At 36.8% G+C, this 23,269-nt stretch overlaps 1 protein-coding gene across 5 annotated transcripts in view; it reads right to left on the bottom strand.

Moving 5' to 3' along the window:
• Positions 1-2: 2 nt before the first annotated feature.
• The window catches only part of si:dkey-237h12.3 (teneurin-3), a 145,581-nt gene continuing 122,314 nt past the window's right edge, over positions 3-23,269 (bottom strand). For all 5 annotated transcript variants that reach the window (XM_051127298.1, XM_051127299.1, XM_051127300.1 and 2 more), the window contains 11 exons: positions 20,518-20,767; positions 18,437-18,457; positions 17,173-17,405; positions 15,965-16,119; positions 12,857-13,737; positions 9,571-9,746; positions 7,623-7,858; positions 6,778-7,074; positions 3,167-4,778; positions 2,900-3,030; positions 3-1,668 (listed from right to left, as the gene is read on the bottom strand). In XM_051127298.1, the coding sequence (XP_050983255.1) occupies positions 916-1,668; positions 2,900-3,030; positions 3,167-4,778; positions 6,778-7,074; positions 7,623-7,858; positions 9,571-9,746; positions 12,857-13,737; positions 15,965-16,119; positions 17,173-17,405; positions 18,437-18,457; positions 20,518-20,767 (4,745 nt within the window). In that variant the 3' untranslated portion in view covers positions 3-915. The remainder of the gene's footprint in view (positions 1,669-2,899; positions 3,031-3,166; positions 4,779-6,777; positions 7,075-7,622; positions 7,859-9,570; positions 9,747-12,856; positions 13,738-15,964; positions 16,120-17,172; positions 17,406-18,436; positions 18,458-20,517; positions 20,768-23,269) is intronic.

Genomic DNA, 23,269 nt, shown 5'->3' with positions numbered 1-23,269 from the left:
AATGTTATTTTATAATTTATTTTCTTTTAAGTACAAACAGTTTTCATAAATATTTCCCTTGGGACCTGTAACCAAACAAGCAAATAATTGCTTTTAATTTGAAAAATATGCAGGTAAACACTCATTTACATAAATACAGACATTTACATATTTTTTTCTGTGCTGTGCTGCCATTTTATTCATTATATGTACAGTTTATTCAGTTTAATGTATGTTGTACGATGGCTGCAAATCAAAGTGTCAAAGGTCATTTATAAAACACGTTCTTGCAACTAAAAAGTAGAATCAGACATGAATAATATATTAAAAAACACACACAATCACCTAAAATCATATTTTAGGGGAGTTTTCATTGCACGTGACATGATTGCCAACAAAAGCAGCATTCTTTTTTTTATCATGATGTTCATGAAATGTACAGGAGAAAAAGACAAATCTGAATAAATATAAAAATATTACAGTGTATAGCTGGCTACAGTAAACCACCTGACATCACATGTGGTATTTTTGCAGTGGTACAGTGATATGCATATGTAAACATTTTCATTTTCCAAAAGGTATGCTGTTTTTCTCTTTTTACGGACATTTGAATAGTGCTTGTAAAAATGAATCATTAATAAATAGTTAAATAAAGATATCAACAGCTCTATGAATCTGGCCTGTCTCTTGATGCTGTTAAGTTCATAGTTTCATTGTGCTCCACAACTGTAACCGTGTTAAGGCCTTAAATAGGTCTTGAGAAAACACAATGTTTCGCAACGCACAGCGTTGTTTTAATGCTCGTTTTTTCCCCCTAGGTAGTACTCTTCTTATTAGACTAGGAGTAGTAGCGTTTTTACAAACTCTGAGAATGAAATAAATCTGTCCGCCTTACTTATTCTTCTATTACAAATTGCGCTAATCACGGTCTGTTCACTACCTTTTGCCAATCTCATTTTGTCTGAGGAACTGAATGTTGTTGACGCTGTCGGCCAGCTCGGGATACTGCTCTACGGACAGCACGTAGTATCCGTCGTAGCCTTGCACTCGTCCCGTGCCGAGAAGCTGCCTCTTCTCTCCCTCAGTCCACAGGCGGGATCCTTCCTCTCCGTTTCGGACCCGCTGCTGCTCGCGTGCCCACGAGACGGCGAGAGCCCTCTGTCGGGCCAGCTCTAAAACCCGCACTCGTTCCTCATCCAGAGACGCCCCGTAGCGCACGTGCAGGGTGAGAGCCCCTCTCTGAAACTCCACATCCGCGAAGCGGCGGGTGCGGCCGCCTAGCACAGCTGTGGACTGCGAGACGGTCACGTTCACCGCGTTCTCGAGTTCTTTCCGTCCGCTGGTAAGCCGCAGCGCCGCCAGGTCTGCTTCGGGAGAATTCATTTTAACGAAGAAGTGCGTGTCTCTGCCGTCCACAATAAAGTGCAAGTCTTTCAAGTAAAGTGCGCCATTGAGGATGTTGGCAACCTTGACGCAATCCTCATTAGCCAGGCTCAGCGCGCGAGTTATCACGATGCCCTTGTAAAGTGCCAGCATGATCCCGCGACCTATCAATGAATCGCTTGAGGCAAACCACAGCCAGGGTTTATCAGCCCTTTGGCTATGGCCAAACTCAACCTGTGGCAGATCCCCAAATGTTAGAAATGCTTCAGCTTGTCGGATGACATGCTGCTGGACTGCAAAGCTGGGCTACAAAAAAAAAAGATGATAAACATTTCATAGAAGCATGTGGCTCTAATTTCTTTCCATGTGGTTTAAAAAAAAATGGAGATCATTTTTACTTCACTTTTTTTTTTACGTTTTTTAGAAAAACATAGCTTTATTTTATTATAAATAATTGTTGTTATTATTATTAAAATAAACCTGATATAATGATAAAAAAAAACTTACTGTCAGGTTATCAATGTAATATAATACAGAACAGATTTCTAATTCTATTGTAGTATTCTCACTCTTTTTTTATTATTATACTCAGTTTTTATGCATTAGTTTTTGTTTTTATTTTCATTTTAATCTATATTAGATTTTAGTGATTTTTTGTCAGTTTTTTTAATGTATATTATAGCTTTAATAATTTTTTCAGTTTTTTAGTTATTTTAGTACATCAAGTTAAGAAATGGAGATAAAATATTTTTACCCTAAAATTTATTTTTAAAAAAAGTAGTAAACAGCCTTTATTTATTATAAATATTATTATGAATAATAATAATAATTATTATTATTGCTGTTGTTGTTATTGTTATTATTATTATAAAAATATACCTGATACCTTTATTTGAAGATGTAATCATACAAAAAAGTATGTCAGATTATAATATAATATAATATAATATAATTCAGAACAAATTTCTAATTCTAGTTCTACTTCTCATTTTTATAATTTTCATTTTAGATTATATTAGGTTTTAGTGATTTTTAGTTTTTAATGTATACATAGCTTTTATTATTTTTTATATTTTAGTTTTTCTAGTTATTTTAGTACATCAAGTTAAAAATGGAGATTTTTTAAATTTATTTTGTAAAAAAGTAGAAAAACATAGCTTTTATTATTTGAAGATGTAATGATACAAAAAAAATACTGTCAGGTTTCATCTAATATAATCTAATCTAATAATCCAAAACAAATTTCAAATTTTGTTGTAGTATTCTCACTCAGTTTTTATTATTCTACTCTTTTAGTAACTTTTTTATGTCTTTTTATTAATTTTATTAAGTTTAAGTTTTAGTACATCAACCTAACCTAAACTTAAAATAAAATGGATTTTTATTTTATTTTATTTCAGTTAATATTACTTTTATTCCAAGTAATGAAATAATTAAAAGTAATATTATTTTATTATTTTTTAAAGATTTTAGTTTTAGTTAACTACAACAACCCCTTATACTAGTACATGAAAATATGAATCCACAATAAACTTACTGTCAGATCGTCCCACACTTGACTTTTGGCCAGTTCGTAAGAGGCTTGTGTCATCTCAGAAATGGGGATAGGGAAACCAGGGATACTATTATGGAGATGGAATCCAAATGTGACCAGCCAGCTGTTTACATCTGTAGCAGATATCAATGAATAAATTTAAAATCCTAATCTGCAATGAGTACAATGTGCAATGTATAGCAGATATATTACTTGCAGAACTTATTTCAATACGCAAGAAACAACAGATGCAGTGAATCTGTGTCATACCTGTTAAGTAGTCTCGAACTTTCTGCACTTTACTTATTGGGTTGTTGTTTCGGAACATGTAGAGATTGAAAGGGCCTGGGTTCTTGCTGATTTTCTCCCACTGCATGAAGTCAGGCGCATTCCAGCGACCCGACATGATGTCATAATCCCGAACTCCAAAATGAAGCAGTTTTGTTAAAGGGTCGTAAAGTCCTCCATGAAACCCAATTACCAACTGCATATCAGGATTGGAGTCTGAGTAGACCTCGCCGTAGGCCGTATAATGAACCTGTTTGAGAAGGGCGCCATCGCTGCCAAAGACAGCCAGTGGTGTTCCTATGTTATCACAGGCTATGTAAAACTCCGCTCCACTGCTGATCTCCATTGCAAACAAGTGTCCTTGCAGGTCATAGTATAGAGAGGTAATCTGTGAGCTGGAATGGTTGTAGACATGTGTTATCCTGCTTGGGTAGCTCAGGTCAGCATAGAAGAATTGCAGATGTTGTCCCATGCTGGACTTTGTGGAAACTCTTCTTCCTAAACCATCGTAACGGTACTGGACAGACCAGCCGCTGGATTTACTATAGACATGTTCTAGATGTCCATTGGAGTTGTACTGGAAGATCTCAGAACCTCTCTGACGAAGAAACCCATCTTCGTCCAACTCGTACTGCAGGTCTCCGAGACGAGTTATACGGTCCCGTAGGTCATATCGTAGAGGCATGATTCGTGCGCTGTTTGCTGGACTCAGCAGGTGTATGTTCCCGTTTAAGTCATAGCTGTAGCGCCATGTCATTTTCTCATTGAGGTACACAGTCTGCAACTGCCCGTCCACGTCGTATTCATAGCTGTACTTGGTGGCATTGGCGAATGGGCCAATTTTCATCTCCCGCCTGGTGACTCGGCCCATGTCGTCATACTGGACTGTGATCCAGAAAAGCAGAGAACGAAAGAGCTCATACTGAATCTCTCGAACTCGTCCGTGCCCATCAAAGTGTTTGGTGTACGTCATGACAGAGGTAGAGATGATTTGGTTGATGTCATAATAGATGACGCCAAATTTGCCAAACTGCTCCACCTTCCCTGAGATGTCATCATATTGATAAAGGTCAATAGGGAGCGGGGTTTCATTGATCACCCCCTGAATACTCGTCACACGTAGACTGCTGTCATAAGCGTAGTCGAAGCGAGCGTTTACCATCCCGTCCTCGCTGAAGCGGTAGATCTGCCGGTCTACCAATGGGCCGAGCTGCCTGTATCTAATGGTGCATATAAAACCCTCACTCTGCAGATTGACCGTCTTCAGCACACCTGCAGTTTCGTCGTAGGTGAAGCTGACTCGAATGCTGTCGTACAGAACCTCTGAGAGTTTGTTGTGCCAGCGGTACCGGTAAAGGACTCTCCGACCCGTGCCCAGCTGTGCCACTCTCAGGAGCCTCCCGTCCTCACTGTAGTCCACAGCGACAGAAGCGTTGCTCTCTGGCATATGGTAAAGGTTGCGGTAGTAAGACACAGAGCGTATGGTCTCCATAGTGTATCGTGCCACACTAGGCATAGTGACTGCAGAAAGGCCTCCTTGAGGGTCATATTCAAAGACGTACTGCCGCTGACTCGCCAGGATCAGGACTGTGGACTAGAACGAGAAGAAAACAACAAGAAAACAGGGTTAGTTCACCCACAAATGAAAATTCTGTCATTGGTTACACACCCTCATGTCGTTCCAAACCTGTAAGACCTTCGTTCATCTTCCGAAGACAAATTAAGATATTTTTGATGAAATCTGAGTGCTTTCTGACCTTGCATAGACAGCAACGCAACTTCCACGTTCAAGGCCCAGGAAGGTAGTAAGGACATCATTAAAATAGTCCATGTGACATCAGTGGTTCAACCTTAATTTTATGAAGCTACGAGAATACTTTTTGTGCGCAAAGAAAAGCCATCGTGGTACTTTCATGAACATGCGTCGAAGACTGACACGGAAGAGAAGAAATTGTTGAATAAAGTTATTTTTCTTTTCTTTGTGCACAAAAAGTACTCTCATAGCTTCGTAAAGTTAAGTTTGAACCACTGATGTCACATGGACTATTTTAACTATGTTCTTACTGCATTTCTGTGCCTTGAGCTTGGTAGTTGCGTTGCTGTCTATGGAGGGTCAGAAAGCTCTCAAATTTCATCAAAGATATCTTAATTTGTGTTCTGAAGATGAACAAAGGTCATACAGGTTTGGAAAAAAGCTTTACATTTGTGGTAAGCAGCGTATGTGTACAACGACGTTTTTAAAAATTTAAAAATCCAAGATTACTAAACTAAAGTCTTAAAATTTCGAGAATAAAATCTAAATTGCAAGAATAAAGTTGAATTATTTTGAGAATAAAGTCGAAATTACAAGAATAAAGTTTAAAATATTAAGAGAATAAAGTCTAAATTATGAGAATAAAGTCAAAATAATTTGAGAATAAACTCAAAATTACGAGAATAAAGTCAAAATAATTTGAGAATAAACTCAAAATTACGAGAATAAAGTCAAAATATATAAGAATAAAGTCAAAATTATAAGAATAAAGTCGAAATTATGAGAATAAAGTCGAAATTACAAGAAAAAGTCAAAATAATTTGAGAATAAAGTCAAAATTACAAGAATAAAGTCAAAATATTTTTAAAATGCATGCACAGGCTATACTCTCAAAAATATTATAACTTAAATTGCTGCAATTTTATTCTCATAATTTCGAATAAACATTGAAATATTTCTAAAATTTCATGCACTATTCTCATAATTTTGACTTCCCAAAATTTTAACTTTATTTTCGAAATATTTAGACTTTATTCTCTTAATTTTGACTATTCTTAAAATATTTAGATTTTATTTTCATAATTTCGACTTTATTCTCAAAATATTTCAACTTTATTCTCAAAATTTGTAATTTATTTTCAAAACATTTGGACTTTATTCCCTTAAATTCAACTTTATTCTCAAAATATTTAAACTTTATTCAGAAAATTTTGACTTTATTTTTAAAATATTTCGACTTTATTCTTGAAATATTGCGACTTTATTCTCAAAACATTTCAACTTTATTCTTGTAATTTCAACTTTATTTTTGAAACTATTAGACTTTCTCAAAATATTTCAACTTTCTGAAAATTTCAACTTTATTTACTAAACATTTCAACTTTATTCTTGAAATATTGCGACTTTATTCTCAAAACATTTGGACTTTGTTCTTGTAATTCGACTATTCTTGAAATATTTCTACTTTATTCTTAAATTTTTTAATTTATTTTCGAAACATTTCGACATTATTCTCACAATTTCGACTTTATTCTCAAAATATTTCGACTTTATTCTTAAAATTTCAACCTTATTCTCATAATTTGGACATTATTCTTAAAATATTTTAACTTTATTCTTGTAATTTCAATTTTATTCTCAAAACATTTCAACCTTATTCTCATAATTTTGACTTTATTTTCGAAATATTACAACTTTAATCTCGTAATGTTATGTTTTTTTTATTTTTTGACGTGGCACTAAAATGCGTCGTATATGTGTGGCAGAGTCTACTGACAAAACTTTTGATGTCTACTTCATATCGCATACATCACTAAAAGCAATTTCCACTGGCCTGTACCTTCTCCAAATAAGTGTAGCTCCAGGTCTTCCCATCAGGAAATGTTCTGGAAAGCAGACGGCCTTGTCCATCATACTCGGCCCTCTCAGAGACAGAGCCCCAGTGTATGGCACTCAACTGCCCGTTGCTGTTGCGAGTGAGGTTGACAGGCAGCAGCTTGCTACTTGGCATCCAGAGAGTAGGCTGACCTGCTGTGTCATAACCAATCTTCAGAAGGAATTTACGGTGATCATCATAGATCTTTTCAATCCTCAGCGCTCGGTCATAATCAACAGACAAAATGTTCCGTCCATTTACCTTGAAGTGCAGGAGGAGGAGAGACACAAAATTGGTATGGCAACAGCAAAATGGCAGAAAATTGACTAGAAAATTGGCAGATTTTTTCATTTGTCAGAGTTGCCTTGGTTTCTGTCAGAAAGTTTGACTTGAATCTTTGTGTGAAAATGAGTCTTTTGATTAATAAGTTAAGTTTATAAAACTAAGCAGCTCAGTGGCACGCTCAAACTATTAAATCATCTTCCAATCATCTTTCAATTTTAGAACATATTTGTTTAATCTCTGTAAACTGTTTTTTTTTGTACTCCTAGATTTTGCCAAATTCATTTAATTGGTATTTAATTGGTTTAATTGAATTCTTTCATGTCTAAATAAAATAAATCATGCATGATTTTTAAATTGCCTATTATGACTGAGGTCATTTGAACCTCAAGTCAGATGTCAAGTGCAACAGCTAATAGAACAAAAGAAAAAAAACCTCCTGTTGTTTCTTTCAACAAGTAATAGATTCAATCTTAGGCTTTTTTAAACCACTTCTTTGTCCTCTATAATTGGACTTCATTACGTACTCGTAATTTGCGTCCAAACACTGTGACCTTTGTCCTCGTCTGCTCTTTACGAAACCGCCATTCTACCAAGTTTTGCCCGCTGTCATCAGGTAGAGTTATGTTTCTTCGTGCCACAGTAGGGGAGGATGCACCAGCCAGAATGTGAGGCTCGGTCTGGTAGTGAGTGTTCATTCCATTAGCATACAGAATCCATAAGGAATGGTCGTAGCCAATCACATAGTTGTTCTTCAACTGATCTGTAAAATACAAAAGATGACATATATGTGACCCTGGACCACAAAACCAGTCTTAAGCAGCACAGGTATATTGTTAGCAATAGCCAACAACACATTGTGTGAGTCAAAATTATCGATTTTTCTTTTATGCCAAAATCTTTAGGATATTGAGTAAAGATCATGTTCCATGAAGATATTTTGTACATTTCCTACTGTAAATATATCAAAACTTACTTTTTGATTAGTAATATGCATTGCTGAAAACTTTCATTTGGACAAACCTTAAAAGCGATTTTACACCCTCAGATTCCAGATTTTAAAAAATAGCTGTATCTCAGCCAAATAATGTCCTATCCTAACAAACCATACATCAATGAAAACCTTATTTATTCAACCTATTTAAAAACATTTTCAGCTTTCAGAGGATGTATAAATTAGGGCTGTGTATTGCCAAGAATCTGGCAAAACGATACGTATCACGATACAGGGGTTGCGATACGATATGTTGCGATACACTGTGATACTGTAAGCAAGGCAATATATTAGGATACTTTTTATTTTAAGAATAGGATATACTTTAAGGAAAGCTGTAATTGAGAACATACCACCATGTGCAAACCTTAGCAAAAAAGCAACAAAAAAAACATGTAACATTCAATGTTATTGAACCACTTTTTTTGCAGTACAAGTAAAGGGGGGAAATAAAATGCCTGCAGGATTCCTTAGTTATTAAATGTACAAAATGTAAACTTTTATAAACAGATCATATACATTTTTAGACCTTGATTTAAAGGTTTACAGTTTAAGTTTACAATTGCAACATACAAAGGCACTGGCATGTTTTAAGATAAATCAGTGCAAGTTTCTTTCAGTTGAAACTGCTCAGACTTACATTTTAGTCAGGGACTAGGCTTAAGCCTGGTCTGTGAAACTGGGGGACAATGTCATAACATTTTGATCTGAACTTAAGAATTACATCTGCTTAATATCAATGAGAAATAAAGTGCTTGCAAGAATCCTAAAGAAAACAAAATAACTGTAAAACAATACAATAAATACATGTAGTGAACATTCTCAGAACCTTTTTGTTTTGGATTTCACAAGTTTTCAGTTTGTATTTATGTTCGTGACGCGAGCACCGCTCCAACGGCACAAAATGCCCCCCCACCACGAGACAAAGCGGCGAAAGCAACCGCCGCACCTGGCGCGAAGACCCGGGACGCGGCAAACAGCGGAAACGGTGTGGCCGCCACCTCTCCACGCAGCAGAAGCACCCTGTGTCCCGTGCAGCCGAGGCAGCGCCCGCGCCGCGGTCCTGGGGTGGACGTTACCACAAATGCCGAAATGACGCCACGGTTCAACTTTGTACTCCGAGGTGGGAGCAGGAATTATTCTTTCATCCTCCATTATTAGCAGGGCACTATATTAACGATAACTATTTTAGTGGTGTGCCTTTATGCTAATATTTCCTGTCACTGTTTAAGTTCAAAGATAGAGAAGACTGCCATTTTAGCGGTCGGGATATAAATTCAAAACGAAGCCATGAATCTGCCATGAATCTTGTATGATTTTTTTAAATATCGATATTCTGTTTTTGAGAATCGATACAGTATCGCCAAACAAAATATCGCGATACTCACGTGTATTGATATTTTCTTACACCCCTAGTATAAATCTCGATTGGTTTTGTGGTCCAGGGTCAAGGCCAGGAAAAAAAAAAACACAAGGGTTACCTTGGTGTAACGTGAGGACGTTTTGAATTGCAGACTGGTTTGTAGTTATGGTTGCAGCTTCATCTCGTTCAAAACTTTCTCTCTCTACTGTAGAGACAGTATCCATGTCATAGGCCAGACTGGTCACCACTCCAGTGGGAAAAGTCACATTTGTCAGTCGTCCCTCTGTGTCATAGCTGAAAGAGAAAGCAAGATATGTTAAATAGTCTACTTCAGAACAAAAAATGAAAGATAATTTACTGACCCGCTTGTCATCTAAGATATTCATGTCTTTCTTTCTTCAGTCGATAAGAATTTTTTTCCATATAGTGGACTTCAAAGGTGCCCCAAAGTTTGAACTTCCAAAATGCAATTTGAATGCAGCTTCAAATGGCTCTAAACAATCCCAGCCGAGGAAGAAGTGTCTTATATAGCGAAACGATCAGTCATTTTGGAAACAAATTGACAATTTATTTACTTTTTAACCCAAACTTGGGGGCACCATTGAAGTCCACTATATGGAGAAAAACTGAAAAAAAAATGTGGAAATGTTTTCCTCAAGGAGCACAATTTCTTATCGACTGAAGTAAGAAAGACACAAACATCTTGGATGACAAGGGGATGAGTAAATTATCTGTAAATTTTTGTTCTGGAAGTGCATTTAATGCAATCCATATACAGTGCTGCTTGAAAGTTTGTGAACCCTTTAGAATTTTCTAGATTTCTGCATAAATATAACACAAAACATCATCGGATTGTCACACAAGTCCTTAAAAGTCTTTAAAAACAAGACAAAAATATATACTTTGTCATTTAGTTATTGAGAAAAATGATCCAGTGTTAAATATTTACAAGGTGCAAAAGTATGTGAATCTTTGCTTTCAATATCTGATGTGACCCTTTTTTGTAAGTGCTGATCAGTCCTGCACAATGACTTGTAGGAATTTTAGCCCATTCTTTAGTACAGAAACACTTGAACCCTGTGATGTTGGTGGGTTTCCTCCTAAGAACTGCTTGCTTCAGGTCCTTTCACAATGTTTTAATTGGATTAAGGTTTGGACTTTGACTCAGCCTTTCCATAACATCACTTTTGTTCTTGTTTAACCATTTTTTGGTAGAATGACTTGTGCGCTTGGGGTATTTGTCTTGCTGCATGACCCACTTTCTCTTTAGATTTTAGTTCATGGACAGATGTCCTGACATTTTCCTTTAGAATTTGCTGGTATAATTTAGAATGTATTGTTCCATTAATGATGGCAAGTCGTCCTGGCCCAGATGCAGCAAAACAGGCCCAAACCATGACACTACCACCACCATGTTTCACAGATGGGATAAGGTTCTTATGCTGGAATGCAGTGTTTTTCTTCCTCCAAACATAACACTTCTCATTTAAACCAAAAATTATATTTTGGTCTCATACATCCACAAAACATTTCTCCAATAGCCTTCTGACTTGTCCACATGATCTTTATCAATCTGTTTTTGGAAGAGTTGTGGCTCTCTCCTTGCAACCCTACCATGTACACCATGGTTGTTCATTGTTCTCCTAATGATGGACTTCAACATTAACCAATGTGAGAAAGGCCTTTCGTTTCTTAGAAGTTATCCTGGGGTTCTTTGCAACCTCGGAAACTATTATACATCTTGCTTTGGAGTGATCTTTGTTGGTTGACCACTTCTGGGGAGCGTAACTGTTGTCTTGAATTTCCTCCATTTGTACACAATCAGTCTGACTGTGGATTTGTGAAAACCAAACTCTTCAGAGATGGTTTTGTAACTTTTTTCCAGCCTGATGAGCAACAACAACTCTTTTTTCTGAGGTCCTCAGGGATCTCCTTTGTTTGTGCCATGATTCACTTTCACAAACATGATCAGACTTTTTTATAGATCCTGTTCTTTGAATAAAACAGGGCATAAACTGACACCTAATTTTCATCCTATTGACTGAAAACACTTCTGAACAGACAGACTCTAGATTTACATACTTTTGCAACTCACAAATATTTAATGCTGGATCATTTTTCATAATAAATAAATGTCAGAGTATATATTTTCATCTCATTTGTTTGATTGGGTTCTCTTTGTCAGTTTTCAGAAAATCCGGTGAACTTTTTTGTCATATTTATGCAGAAAATTCTAAAGGGTTCACAAAAAGCACTGTAAGTACTTTTGGACTGTTCTGTCTGTCTAAATGTCTAGATTACTTCTACTGTTATGGTGTTCCCTAAAAATGTCTCAGGTCCTCTTCCAAAAGTCTTGGATTTTTTCCAATTTATCATCCATCAGGCAAAAGTCTGACTATTTAGAAAAGTAACCATTTAGATATCATTCATGTCTGTAGCACAAATAGTGTTGGATGAGTATGAGCCAATTTAAAGGATTAGATTGGTAATTCCTAGCAATTTACTCACCCCCGTGTCATCCAAGATATTCATGTCTGTCTTTCTTCAGTCAAAAAGAAATTAAGGTTTTTGTGGGAAACATTCCAGGATTTTTCTCCATATGGTGGACCTCAGTGGTGCCTAACAGTTTGAAGGTCCAAATTGCAGTTTCAAAGCAGCTTCAAAGGGCTCTACACGATCCCAGCCGAGGAATAAGGGTCTTAACTAGCAAAATGATTGGCCATTTTCTAAAAAAATAACAATTTCTATACTTTTTAACCACAAATACTTGTCTTGCACTAACTCTGCAATGCTTCACGTATTACTTAGTCACGTTGGAATGGTTAGTTCTTTGTCTGTGTACTTCAGTTCAAAAACTTAAGAATCATCCAACATCATTGTTTTTACCTTTTTTTTTTTTTAAAGGGAATTTGACTTTCTTTGCAAGTTTGCTTTGTAAACACTGGGTCAGTACCTCTGCCTATGTCACATGCGACTTTTCCAAAGTGATTACGTAATGTGTGAAGTCAAGCTAGTGCAAGATAAGCATTTGTGGTTAAAAAGTACATAAATGTTTCTTTTAGAAAATGACTGATCATTTTGCTGGATAAAAAACGTATTCCTTTGCTGGGATTGTGGAGAGCCCTTTGAAGCTGCGTTGAAACTGCAATTTGGATTCAGCCTGTTGACCACCATTGAAGTCCACTATAAGGAGAAAAATCCTGGAATGTTTTCCTCAAAAACCTTACTTTCTTTTGGACTGAAGAAAGAAAGACATGAACATCTTGGATGACAAAGTAAATAATAAATAATTTTTTTTTTTCTGTAATTGAACTAATTCTTTAATACTTTAAATCGCTCAACCTAAATTTGAGCAATAATAGCAAAGTTTGCCCTGGCAAGCAGAAATGCTCAAACTCTCTTACTCATAAAATGTTGTCCATCCATTGGCAGTGCTCTTGGTTGCCAGGAGACCACTGTTGCCATGGTAAGTTAGCAGCACCTGTTCACGCCCCTGTGTTCCAAGGGTCTTTAGCCCACCACTCGAGCCTACAGTTAGCCAAATAACCTGGTTGTCAGGTGCAACGATGCGGACAGGAAGGCGGCTGGTGTCCCGGCGAATCCGTAGCGTGTTCCCATGACTATCGGCCACTGAGGTCAGATCTCCTTCATTGCTATAGCTGAAGTTATATTTGAAGTCTCCAGTGATCAAGTTGGCCGTATGCTGGTGTGTGCCATTACTGTCAAACATGTACACTTCCTGCTCCGCGGACGATGCCACTTCATACAAGCCCATGCTGTTAAGTGCAGGCTTGTTTTTTCCTATCACTCGAATACGAATGTTTCCTAGGTCGGCTACATACAAGGTTCCATCCGGAGCTGCCACGAGAGAGGATGGCCCGTTCAGCCGAGCATCTTTAGCGAAGCCGTCTCCAGTTAGGTAACAATCACAGTTGACGTCGGTCTTGCAGTCGCAATCAGATGGCGCCCCCGCCAGGTGAGTGATCTCGCCATCTGCCGCCACGCTGCGTATGCGGCTCATCTTCCTCTCGTCTGTCTCGGCGATGTGCAGCACTCCATTGAAGGAGACGGCGATGGCGCTTGGGGATTCCAGATGGGTATGCGTGGCTCGCTGTGTTTCTGTCACCAAGATGTCTGTAGAAGGCATGGGGCAGTGAAGGGGTCTGCCTGCTGCCACGCTGACCTGCCCCTCCTCAGTGATCCGCAAAACCACACTGCCATCCAGCACAAACAATGAGTTATCCATTGGACTAACAGCCAGATCTGTCGGCCATTCTAAAGACACCTAAAGGCAGAGGAATAAAAACAAAGATATGTAGCCATTATAGTTAATATAACTCCACTTCCATTTTATGATAGACAAATATTAGTAAATATTAGATATTTAATCCTACGCCATTAGGGCTGGGTAAAAATATAGATTTCTCGGTTTTAATCAGTTCTTATTTTTACAAAACAATATTGATTCTTAAAATTAAATAGATTAGTCTAGTCTGTTTTCAGTTAATGAACAGAACATTGTAGCACACCCCCATCCAATAAATCGCAATAAACTTTGTTACTATTGATATGAAACAAAGTCTCAGATTTCAAATTCTGTCCATTTTATTACAGTATTCAAACAATAAGGTCATTTCATGTAATCGCTCATTCTGTGTTTCAACCGCACAAAGATGTCAGTATAAAAGCTTGTAAACAATGTCACATAATGTCACATTTACCTCAGAAAAACATATTAGGATGACATATTAGTTCCTCTATAGGAACATTTTCCCTAATATATGCACCATAAAACATATTCATTATATTTTTTACTGTTTTTCAATTAACTTATGTTTGAATAAATCCTTGAAGTTTTTATGACAGCCCCCATTTAAATGTTTATGTTTCAAAAAACAAATTGGAGTAGAAATATACTTATGTAATTGTAACTTTATTATTATAAAAACTTAATTCAGTGTAATTAAAGTGTTTGTATACAAATCAGTTAATTTAAGCTTTCAATATTATAATAATACAGTACCAACTGACTCTCATGTATTTTACAGCATTAGTTTGTTTTTTTTTGTTTTTTTCCTTGAGGACATTTGGCATGTACTGTACCTGATATATATCTAAAATAATCGATATTGAATCGTGAAACAGAATTGAATCGAATCATGAAATTTTTGTCAAAGCCCAGCCCTATTCCCTGCATACATAATAGTTTTGAACACATTAATATTTCATACTGTATAAATTGATAGATATTTTGTTAACACTTTCCAGCAGGTTGTATATAACATTAATGAAATGGCTTTAACACTGACTTTGAGAAACAACAATTAAGAATATTTTTACAGCATATGAGTCTAGACTAATGGTATTTTCTAAATAATAGTATTTGAATACATTAAAATGAAAAAATGTTTAAATTAACATTAGTTAACTTATCTTAAACAAACATGACTTAACTATAAACAAATTTTATTTATAAATTAATATTCACCTTAAATAATAAATTATGTGTAATTATTTAACTGTGACAAACAGGAATGAACTATCAACAATAATACATTTGTAAAATAATATTAACTAGAACAATGAATTAAATTATTTTTTATTTTTTCTCATTTTTAATTCTTGTTCATTGTTAGTTCATGATACAAATGCATTTGTGTCAACAAAGTTACCTTATTGTAAAGTGTTAATATTTATGTATTAGTATTATATTGTATGTGTGTGTGTGTATGTGTGTGTATTTTGCTACCTGATCCCATGACGAAAACTACCTGTGGGAACTTTTTCGGGAAATACGTACCAATAAGTACATATCACTGCACTTTCCAACAGAAATTAACACTAGAGGCGGTTGTATCGTTTTCGTACACAATTATGAGAACAGCCTCATATGTTTCGCTTGCTCGGTAGCTCAGCCGGCACCGAATTGGACTTAGAATGCAGAATCTTTGGGTATGAATCCCGTCAAAAACATGATTTATGATGAAAGAGCTAAACGACGAGATCAAAAAACAAGCTAAAACGGCTTGCTTGCGATTGCATTTTTATGTCACATTTGCTTTCGTTCATGCTATAGTGCAGATGGTATGTTATTTTAAAACGTCATGGATCATTAGAGTTATAGCGCCACTCAACAGACATTTCAAGTCAGAACTGCAGTGACGTACAAAACCAACATCACATTAAATGAACAAACACTCTTTTAGTGCAACTCAGTGGACATTTCACATCGAATATGTCACGAAACGAACATGGTCTTGCGAAAAAATTCCCAAAGGTACGTTTTCGTCATGAGATCAGGTTGGTATTTTGAGTAAAATATCTCTGTATTTTCAAATATTTCAAAATAGCTAATAAACCTTACAGCTAATAACTATGGAACTATATAAAAAAAAAGAAAAAGTGCAATGAAATCTGAAACATGTAACAAAATACCAAAACTCATTTAGGTCTCTCCATGAGTCATGATAATTGACTTGAGTGTGTTGATTTGACCAATTTTCACTTTTCACCTGATGGATGTCCATAACCGAGTCGCAGCTCAGAGGTCGAGCAGAGGCAAGGTCGTTGGACCCCAGCAGGGTGGAGATGATGCCGTTCTGATCCACCTTTCGGATCACAGTCCCATCCACAAAGTAGATCAGTCCGTTCTTGTCGACAGCGATCCCTGGAGAGACGAGAGGAAGGAACGAAATGTGCAGGTCACACAGCTGTGCTCTTTGCTTGCCTGATCCAGGCAGCGGGTACATGTGTCGTGTTTGGCTTCCCATTATTCAGGTCACTGCAGAAAGCATCGCCCTCAATTATTCACATCTTGCCTCCCACTGCTGAATTATTTCTTAAGGAGAAAGTGGAATAGGATGTATTAGAACATCCCTCCCTCCCTCTAGTATTTCAGCCTGCGTTCACGCTCTCTCACTCCGTCTCAGATGGTCTGCAAGTCTGCTCAGGGTATTTGACAAAAGCATGGAGTGGGAAAGCATCAAACCCACTTTTAAACCCAAATTATGAAAGTGTGGGTTGCTATAGTAACTGCCGCTTGGTAAATGCGTGCCTGGATGAGTGGTAGCACGGAGAGTTTGGGTGCTTGACGAAAACAGTGAGGCGAACTGACGTTACGGCAGAAATCTCAGTCCCAACCGAGGAAAATGCATGTATGCATCAATGCTTTTGAGTTTTTTTTATAGTTACGACAGCCAGAATGTAGATCTCTGCACTCGTCCCATCAAAATGTACCTATATGCACAGGAAATATGACACCTAATGTATCTATCATTCAATGCGTGCATTCATGTGTGAATGGCATTTTATTGAAAAACAATGAAAACATCTCTTTTTCTGCATGACGAGGTTATATGCCGAAATAGGTTGTCTATATTCACCAGACAAGTGTGACGTTTTATAATTTATGTCGGTGAAGTCACGAATCGTTCAAAGCAGCTTCATCAATCCGTTGTGTCTGGCTCAGTCAAATAATTTAGTACCTATCCCGGGGCTGTCAGTTCCCATTTCCCTCGTTGAAGCGCCAATCAAAAACCTCACTACATAATACAGTGTTAAAAGCTCACAGAGCTCTGGGATGATCTTTCATGTCAATCAAAGTTTGTCGTGCGCCTCGGAAAATTCATCGCAAGTCTGAAGAACCATGTTTCTCAACTTTTTCCTTCAAGCGAATACATGACCCTTTTGATTGTCACTTTTAATGATCCTTTAAAAATACCTTTAGGTCCAGTGAGGAGAGCCTCTGTGGCTGGTCCTCCATCTCCACAGTGAGCTTCGTCAAAAGGCAGACAGTGATCTCCCGTTCCCGCCACCACCTCCACGTTCTGCTGGGGCTCCGAGCTGGACAGGAGCGCTTGCGGGCTGTAGATGCGTCTGGAGTTGGTGTCGGACACGTAGAGTCGGCCCATCACGGGATCCGTGGTCAGGTAGTAGCGGTGAGCGGGATTGTTACTTGGCGAGAAACAAACAGACAGTAGGAGTTACGAGCGAAGACATTAGTCTGCTGTCAAGCCGAGCCAGTGCGACTCATAAATTATTGGTCTGACATTGCAATTGGAGATGGCAGATGAAATGAGAGACTGATTAGAATATTAATATCATTAAAGACGTTGAGAGAATCGCAGCATGTTTTTTCGCATCTATCAAAAGGGTGTGAGCTCCTGACAGATGGGAAGGAGAAAAAAAAACAACGTGCGAAAGGGAAGTAAATGCGATGTGACTGGAACGTATTTGCGGAGGCTGTGATGACGACTTCAAGACTGCCAGATCATTTCAATCATTCCTGTTCCCTTGCGGGGAAAGGTTCTCTGCGATGCGGTGATGATATGCATATCTTAATGACTGTCAACAACTGATGGCTTTTCAGAATGCTACGCTTATTTGCATTCATTAATTCTGTCTCCCAATCAGCCTGCTCCTTTCTGAATGAGTTAGTGCGGCCCCTCCAGACATGCCATTAGCGCTTAAATGACCAGTCGAGGCGAGACTTCGTGCACGAGGGTGTGGAGATCCGTGACCTTCTCCTCTGGGATCAGGCAGATCTTTTCACATTTTATCAAAAGCAGTTTTGGGGCTGTTCTTGCACACCGAGCGTACTCCGTTCGATCAATATCCCGGACTGTTTGGAAACCAATTCACACTCGGAGGCACTGGCCTGTGTAAAATCCAAATGTGAAAATGTGAAACAGCGGTACTTCTTTCAGCTCAGAGTGTCGGCCGCTGCATCATAATCCAAAGTCCTCTTACATGGCTTCAGTAAATATTTTAAAAAGGTGATGTGCAAACATCTCATAAAATGTGCCATGGCATCTTCTGGGATTAGCAACAAACCTGGGTTAGTTTTCTATAGAGCCCCTTTGGACATGTAATTCCATTAAAAAAAAGGAAAAGGGCCCAAAAGGGTCACAATAATTGTGTACATAATACATGCATGTATTTTAAAACACATCAGCACTGTGTGACATTTACTATTCATAACTTACCTGTGTCTGAAATCCTTATTTCTTTGGGTAGTTTGAAAAAAGGAGAGAAACATAGAGTGAGAACATATAGTATGACAAGTTTAGGTAAAAACTTATTCTGTTCACTTCACATAACCCCTTCTCCATGTAGTTCAGGACCCGACTGGGGACTACTGTATTTATTTTCCACAGTTCTATATTAAGGTTATAATACCTATAAAATGAACCTTTAACAGTGTTATGTTCATTTTATTTGTATAGTATTCTAGCATTTATTAATAATTTGAATTGTTTTTATTATTCTTATTATTATTCTTATTAGATTTTTTATTATTATTCTAATATTTTAAACTTTGATTTTTCCATTTTCCATTTTAATTTAGTTTTAGTTTAATTTCAGTTTTCACTTTAGTTATTCATTTTATTAGGACTTCAACTTAAACATATCGTATTTCAGTTAGTTGCCGGGGCAAGTTTTTATATCAATCTAATATTATTTCAGCTTCACTTCAATTAATAAGTTTTTTAATAACAAAAACAACACCAGTTCTTAAATGATTAGTTCACTTTCAGAGCAAAAAATTTCCCGATAATTTACTTAGCCCAATGTCATCCAAGATGTTCATGTTTTTCATCTTTTGAGGAAAACATTTCAGAATGTTTCTCCATATAATGGACTGATATGGTGCCCCGAGTTTGAACTTCCAAAATGCAGTTTAAATGCGGCTTCATACGATCCCAAATGCGGTTGTAAACGATCCAGGCCAAGGATGAACGGTCTTATCTAGCGAAGCAATTGGTTATTTTCATTAAAAAAATTACAATTTAAATACTTTTTAATCTAAAACACTCGTCTTGCAACACTCAAGCGTAAACAAAGGTGTTCAGCCTTCAGTTGTAAAGAAATTTTTCTTCATATAGCAGAATTCAATGGGGATCAATGTGCTAAAGGTCCAAAATGCAGTTTCAGTGCAGCTTCAAAGGGCTCTACACAATCCCAGCCAAGGAATAACGGTCTTATCTAGTGAAACGACCGGTCATTTGATAAAAAAATAATATATAATATATATAAATGTCTATACTTTTTAACCACAACTGCTTATCCTGCACTAGCTCTGCAATGCGCAACTTCACACATTACGTGATCATTTTGGAAAGGTCACGCGTGGTTAGTACTTTGTCTATGTACTTCGGTTCAAAAAGGTACGGTAGGAAAAACTCCATCTCAAAATCATCTGGCATCATTGTTCTACCTTTTTTGTAAAGAGCATTTGACTTACTTGGCATGTTCACTTTGTCACAACACTGGGTTGGTACTTCTGTGTACGTCATGTGTGAGGTCTAACTAGTGCCATTTGTGGTTAAACAGTATGCATTTTTATTGTGTTTTAGAAAATGACCAGTTGTTTTGCTAGATATGACCCTTATTCCTCGGCTGGGATCATGTAGGGCCCTTTGAAACTGCAATTTGGACCTTCAGTCCATTGGGTCCCATTTAAGTTAATTTTTTTCGACTGAAGAAAGACAGACACGAACATCTTAGATGACATGTGGGTGAGAAATTACAAGGAAATTTTTATTCTGAAAGTGAACTAATCCTTTAACACTGTGACAAAGTGTTGAAATAAAATTCTGTGAACGTGTTGAAATAAATGTCTGTTCTAAAATTCTGTGTATTTCAAAGAGAATAGATCTGAAATAACTTCTTTGACAGAGTTTACTTTTCCAAAAGGCTAAAGCACAACATTCTGTCAGCACACTAAAATCTAAATGCATCTAAATGTATCCCCTTTCAACCACTGCTGCTACAGCTATCAAAGCACTGCTTACAAATTCACAGCATTCAACAATAACTTTCAAGACAATTACTGTCGGACTTCAAAAATCGCCTGCTGTGAGAATTGGTGCAGCTATTATGCAAAATCTGAAGGCCTTCCTTTTGTGAGAACTATAAAGTTTCGTGAGATTAAAAATAGTTATGCTCTTAAATGTTTTGTAGAGAGACAGTCTCTAGACGCTGCCTCTCAGCATGCTACGATTTTCCACAAAATGTCTCCTCGAGTATACTGCCAGATTTCCTTGATGCAGTTGTGCTCACTCACCTGAGCTCCATGACACTGGTGACATTGCCCGACGGATAGATGCGTCTGATGTAATTGAAGTCGCCAACATACAGGCTCCCGTCGATACCCCATGCAAGAGCAACAGGAGCCAGCAGTTTGTTTCCCTCCGCCTGCCCGTTACAGCTCGGACAGGAGATGCTTCTGCGTCTGCCATTCCCCATTATGGTGCTGATGATGGGAGGAAGCTGGGAGAGGAAGACATTCTCACCATTTCCCTTATACAGGATCCCTGAGAAACAAAAGAGAAAGGGAGAAAAAAAAAAAAAAATTTTATTTATTTTCACAGAAAAACATACACCAGAATCTATGGAAGCCCACTGAATTAAAAAAAAAAAGGTTACTGTGAATTTTTATATCACAATTATGACTTTTTTTTTTTCTCAGAACTGCGCGATACAAACTCACAGTTTTGACTTTTCTTTCTAAGAAATGTGATATAAACTCGCAATTCTGAGAAATGAAGTGTGATGTAAACTAATAATTGTGAGTTATAAAGTCAGAAATGCAAGATATTGTGAGAAAAAAAGTCTGAATTTCTATCTTGCAATTAAGTTTTTTTTTTTTTTACTTATTTTTTATTAACAAACATCTTCTTCCAAGACATGTAGTGCGAAGCTACATCGTATCTTGATTTGTACATTACATTTTACATGAAATTTTGTAGCATAACCGCATTTTACAGCATAACAAGAATAAAGAAAAAATAAACACAGAACACAGAAAATAACAATTGTGAGTTTATATCACGCAGTTCTGAGAAAGTCACAATTATGAGATACATACTCGAATTTGCGAGAAAGTCAGAATTGCAAGTTTTTATCTCGCAATTGTGTTTATATCATACAATTCTGAGAAACAAAGTAAATTTTAAATTTATATCTCATAAATCTGAGAAAAATTTCAGAATTGCATGAAAAAAGTCAGAACTGCATATATGGGGGCAGTCGTGGCCTAATGGTTAGGGAGTCGGGCTTGTAACTGAAAGGTTGCAGGTTTGAGTCCCAGGTCCGGCAGGGATTGAAGGTGGGGGGGGTGAATAACCAGCACTCTCTCCACCCTCAATACCACGACTGAGCTGAGTCCCTTGATCAAGGCATCGATCCCCCAACTGCTCCCCGGGTGCCGCAGCAATAGCGTCCTTTCCTTTCCTATATATATAAACTTGCAGATATAAGATATAAACTTGCAGCTGTGAGAAAAAGTCAGAATTGTGAGATCCAAACTCAAATTTGCAGAGTTTTTATCTTGCTGTTATCACTTTATTTTTCACAATTGTGTTTATATCATGCAATTCTGAGAAACAAAATCAGAGTTTATAACAATTCTGACTTTATAACTCACGATAACGTTTATATCACGCAATACTGAATTTATAACTCCTGAGTTTATATTTCACAATTCTGAGAAAAAAAGTCAGAATTCTGAGTTTATATTTCACAATTCTAACTATATAACTCGCAGTTGCAAGCTTGTATCTCACAATTCTAAGGAGAAAAAATTGAGGATTGCAAGTTTTTAATCACGCAACGAGTTTTTATCTCGCAGTTCTGACTTTATTTTTCGCAATTGTGAGTTTATATCACACAATTCTTGAGAAACAAAGTCAGAATTGTCAGTTTAAATCTCGCAATTCTAACTGTAACTCTCAATAACGAGTTTATATCATGCAATGCTGACTTTACAACTCACAATTCTGAGGAAAAAAAGTCTAAATGTATCTCTCACAATTCTAACTTTATAACTCATAATTGAGAGTTTATATCTCACAATTAAAAAAAAAAGTCAGAATTGCGATTTTTTTTATCACGCAATTGTGAATTGTGAGATTAAATCTCACGATAATCATTTATTTATTTATTTTATTCAGTGGTGAAAATGGGCTTCCTTAAAAATTACATGTATCCAGAAAGAGAAAATAATTATTATTACTACTACCACTACTACGGCTACTACTACTAATAAAATGAAAAATGCAATTGCAAAAAAAGAAAAAAACATTATGCATTACATTTTTACTTGATTAATTTGTTTTAAAACAGACTAGCAGAGAAATGCTATTCTTATCTGACTTCACAACCTCAAATGCTCTTGTAATCTATAAGAGGGAAGGAAAAAAAAGAGCGGACAGTTTTTTTCTGGCTGTAATGGAAGGGCCTGAGCATATAACTCAACTAAAGATGAAAGTTCCTACCCTGGACATCGCTATGAAAAGGGGGCACTTAGCGCTGTGATCTTCCCGAACTTCCGTTAGAAACTCCATTAATGTGGACATTGAAGTAGCACTTTGATGAGGAAGCTCCAAAAAGAATTAAGCTGCTAAGGCATCAGAGCTGCCATAATGAACATTTTCATTAATATGGATGATTAGACTTTAACTTTTGAAATAAATGGAGCACTTCTTGAGCAGTCTCGTTTCGAGCAGAATTACATCTTATTTTATCTGATGTTGGTCTTTGTTATTTTGGTTTCGCATTATTTTTCTTTCAATGCAATTTATGTAAATGAAAATTAATAAATATCTTACTTTTGCATGATATGAGCCATGCTATAATTTGTGTCAATTGACAGAAAATATGAATTATCTAGATTTTAAATTAATCTGCTTATTTTTTTTCCTTATCAGAGAAAAGCTTATACCACACAATAGCAGTTCTGCTGGCAAAACTACGATTGAATTTTTTAAGGATTCTTTTGTTGTTTGTGCTGTTGAATCAGAGAGAATCTGTCTCAA

The sequence above is a fragment of the Labeo rohita genome, chromosome 14 (genome assembly GCF_022985175.1).
Source record: "Labeo rohita strain BAU-BD-2019 chromosome 14, IGBB_LRoh.1.0, whole genome shotgun sequence".
Taxonomy (NCBI): Eukaryota; Metazoa; Chordata; class Actinopteri; order Cypriniformes; family Cyprinidae; genus Labeo; species Labeo rohita.
The sequence above is the reverse complement of the archived record's forward strand: the minus strand, read 5'-3'. Positions and strand labels throughout refer to the sequence as shown.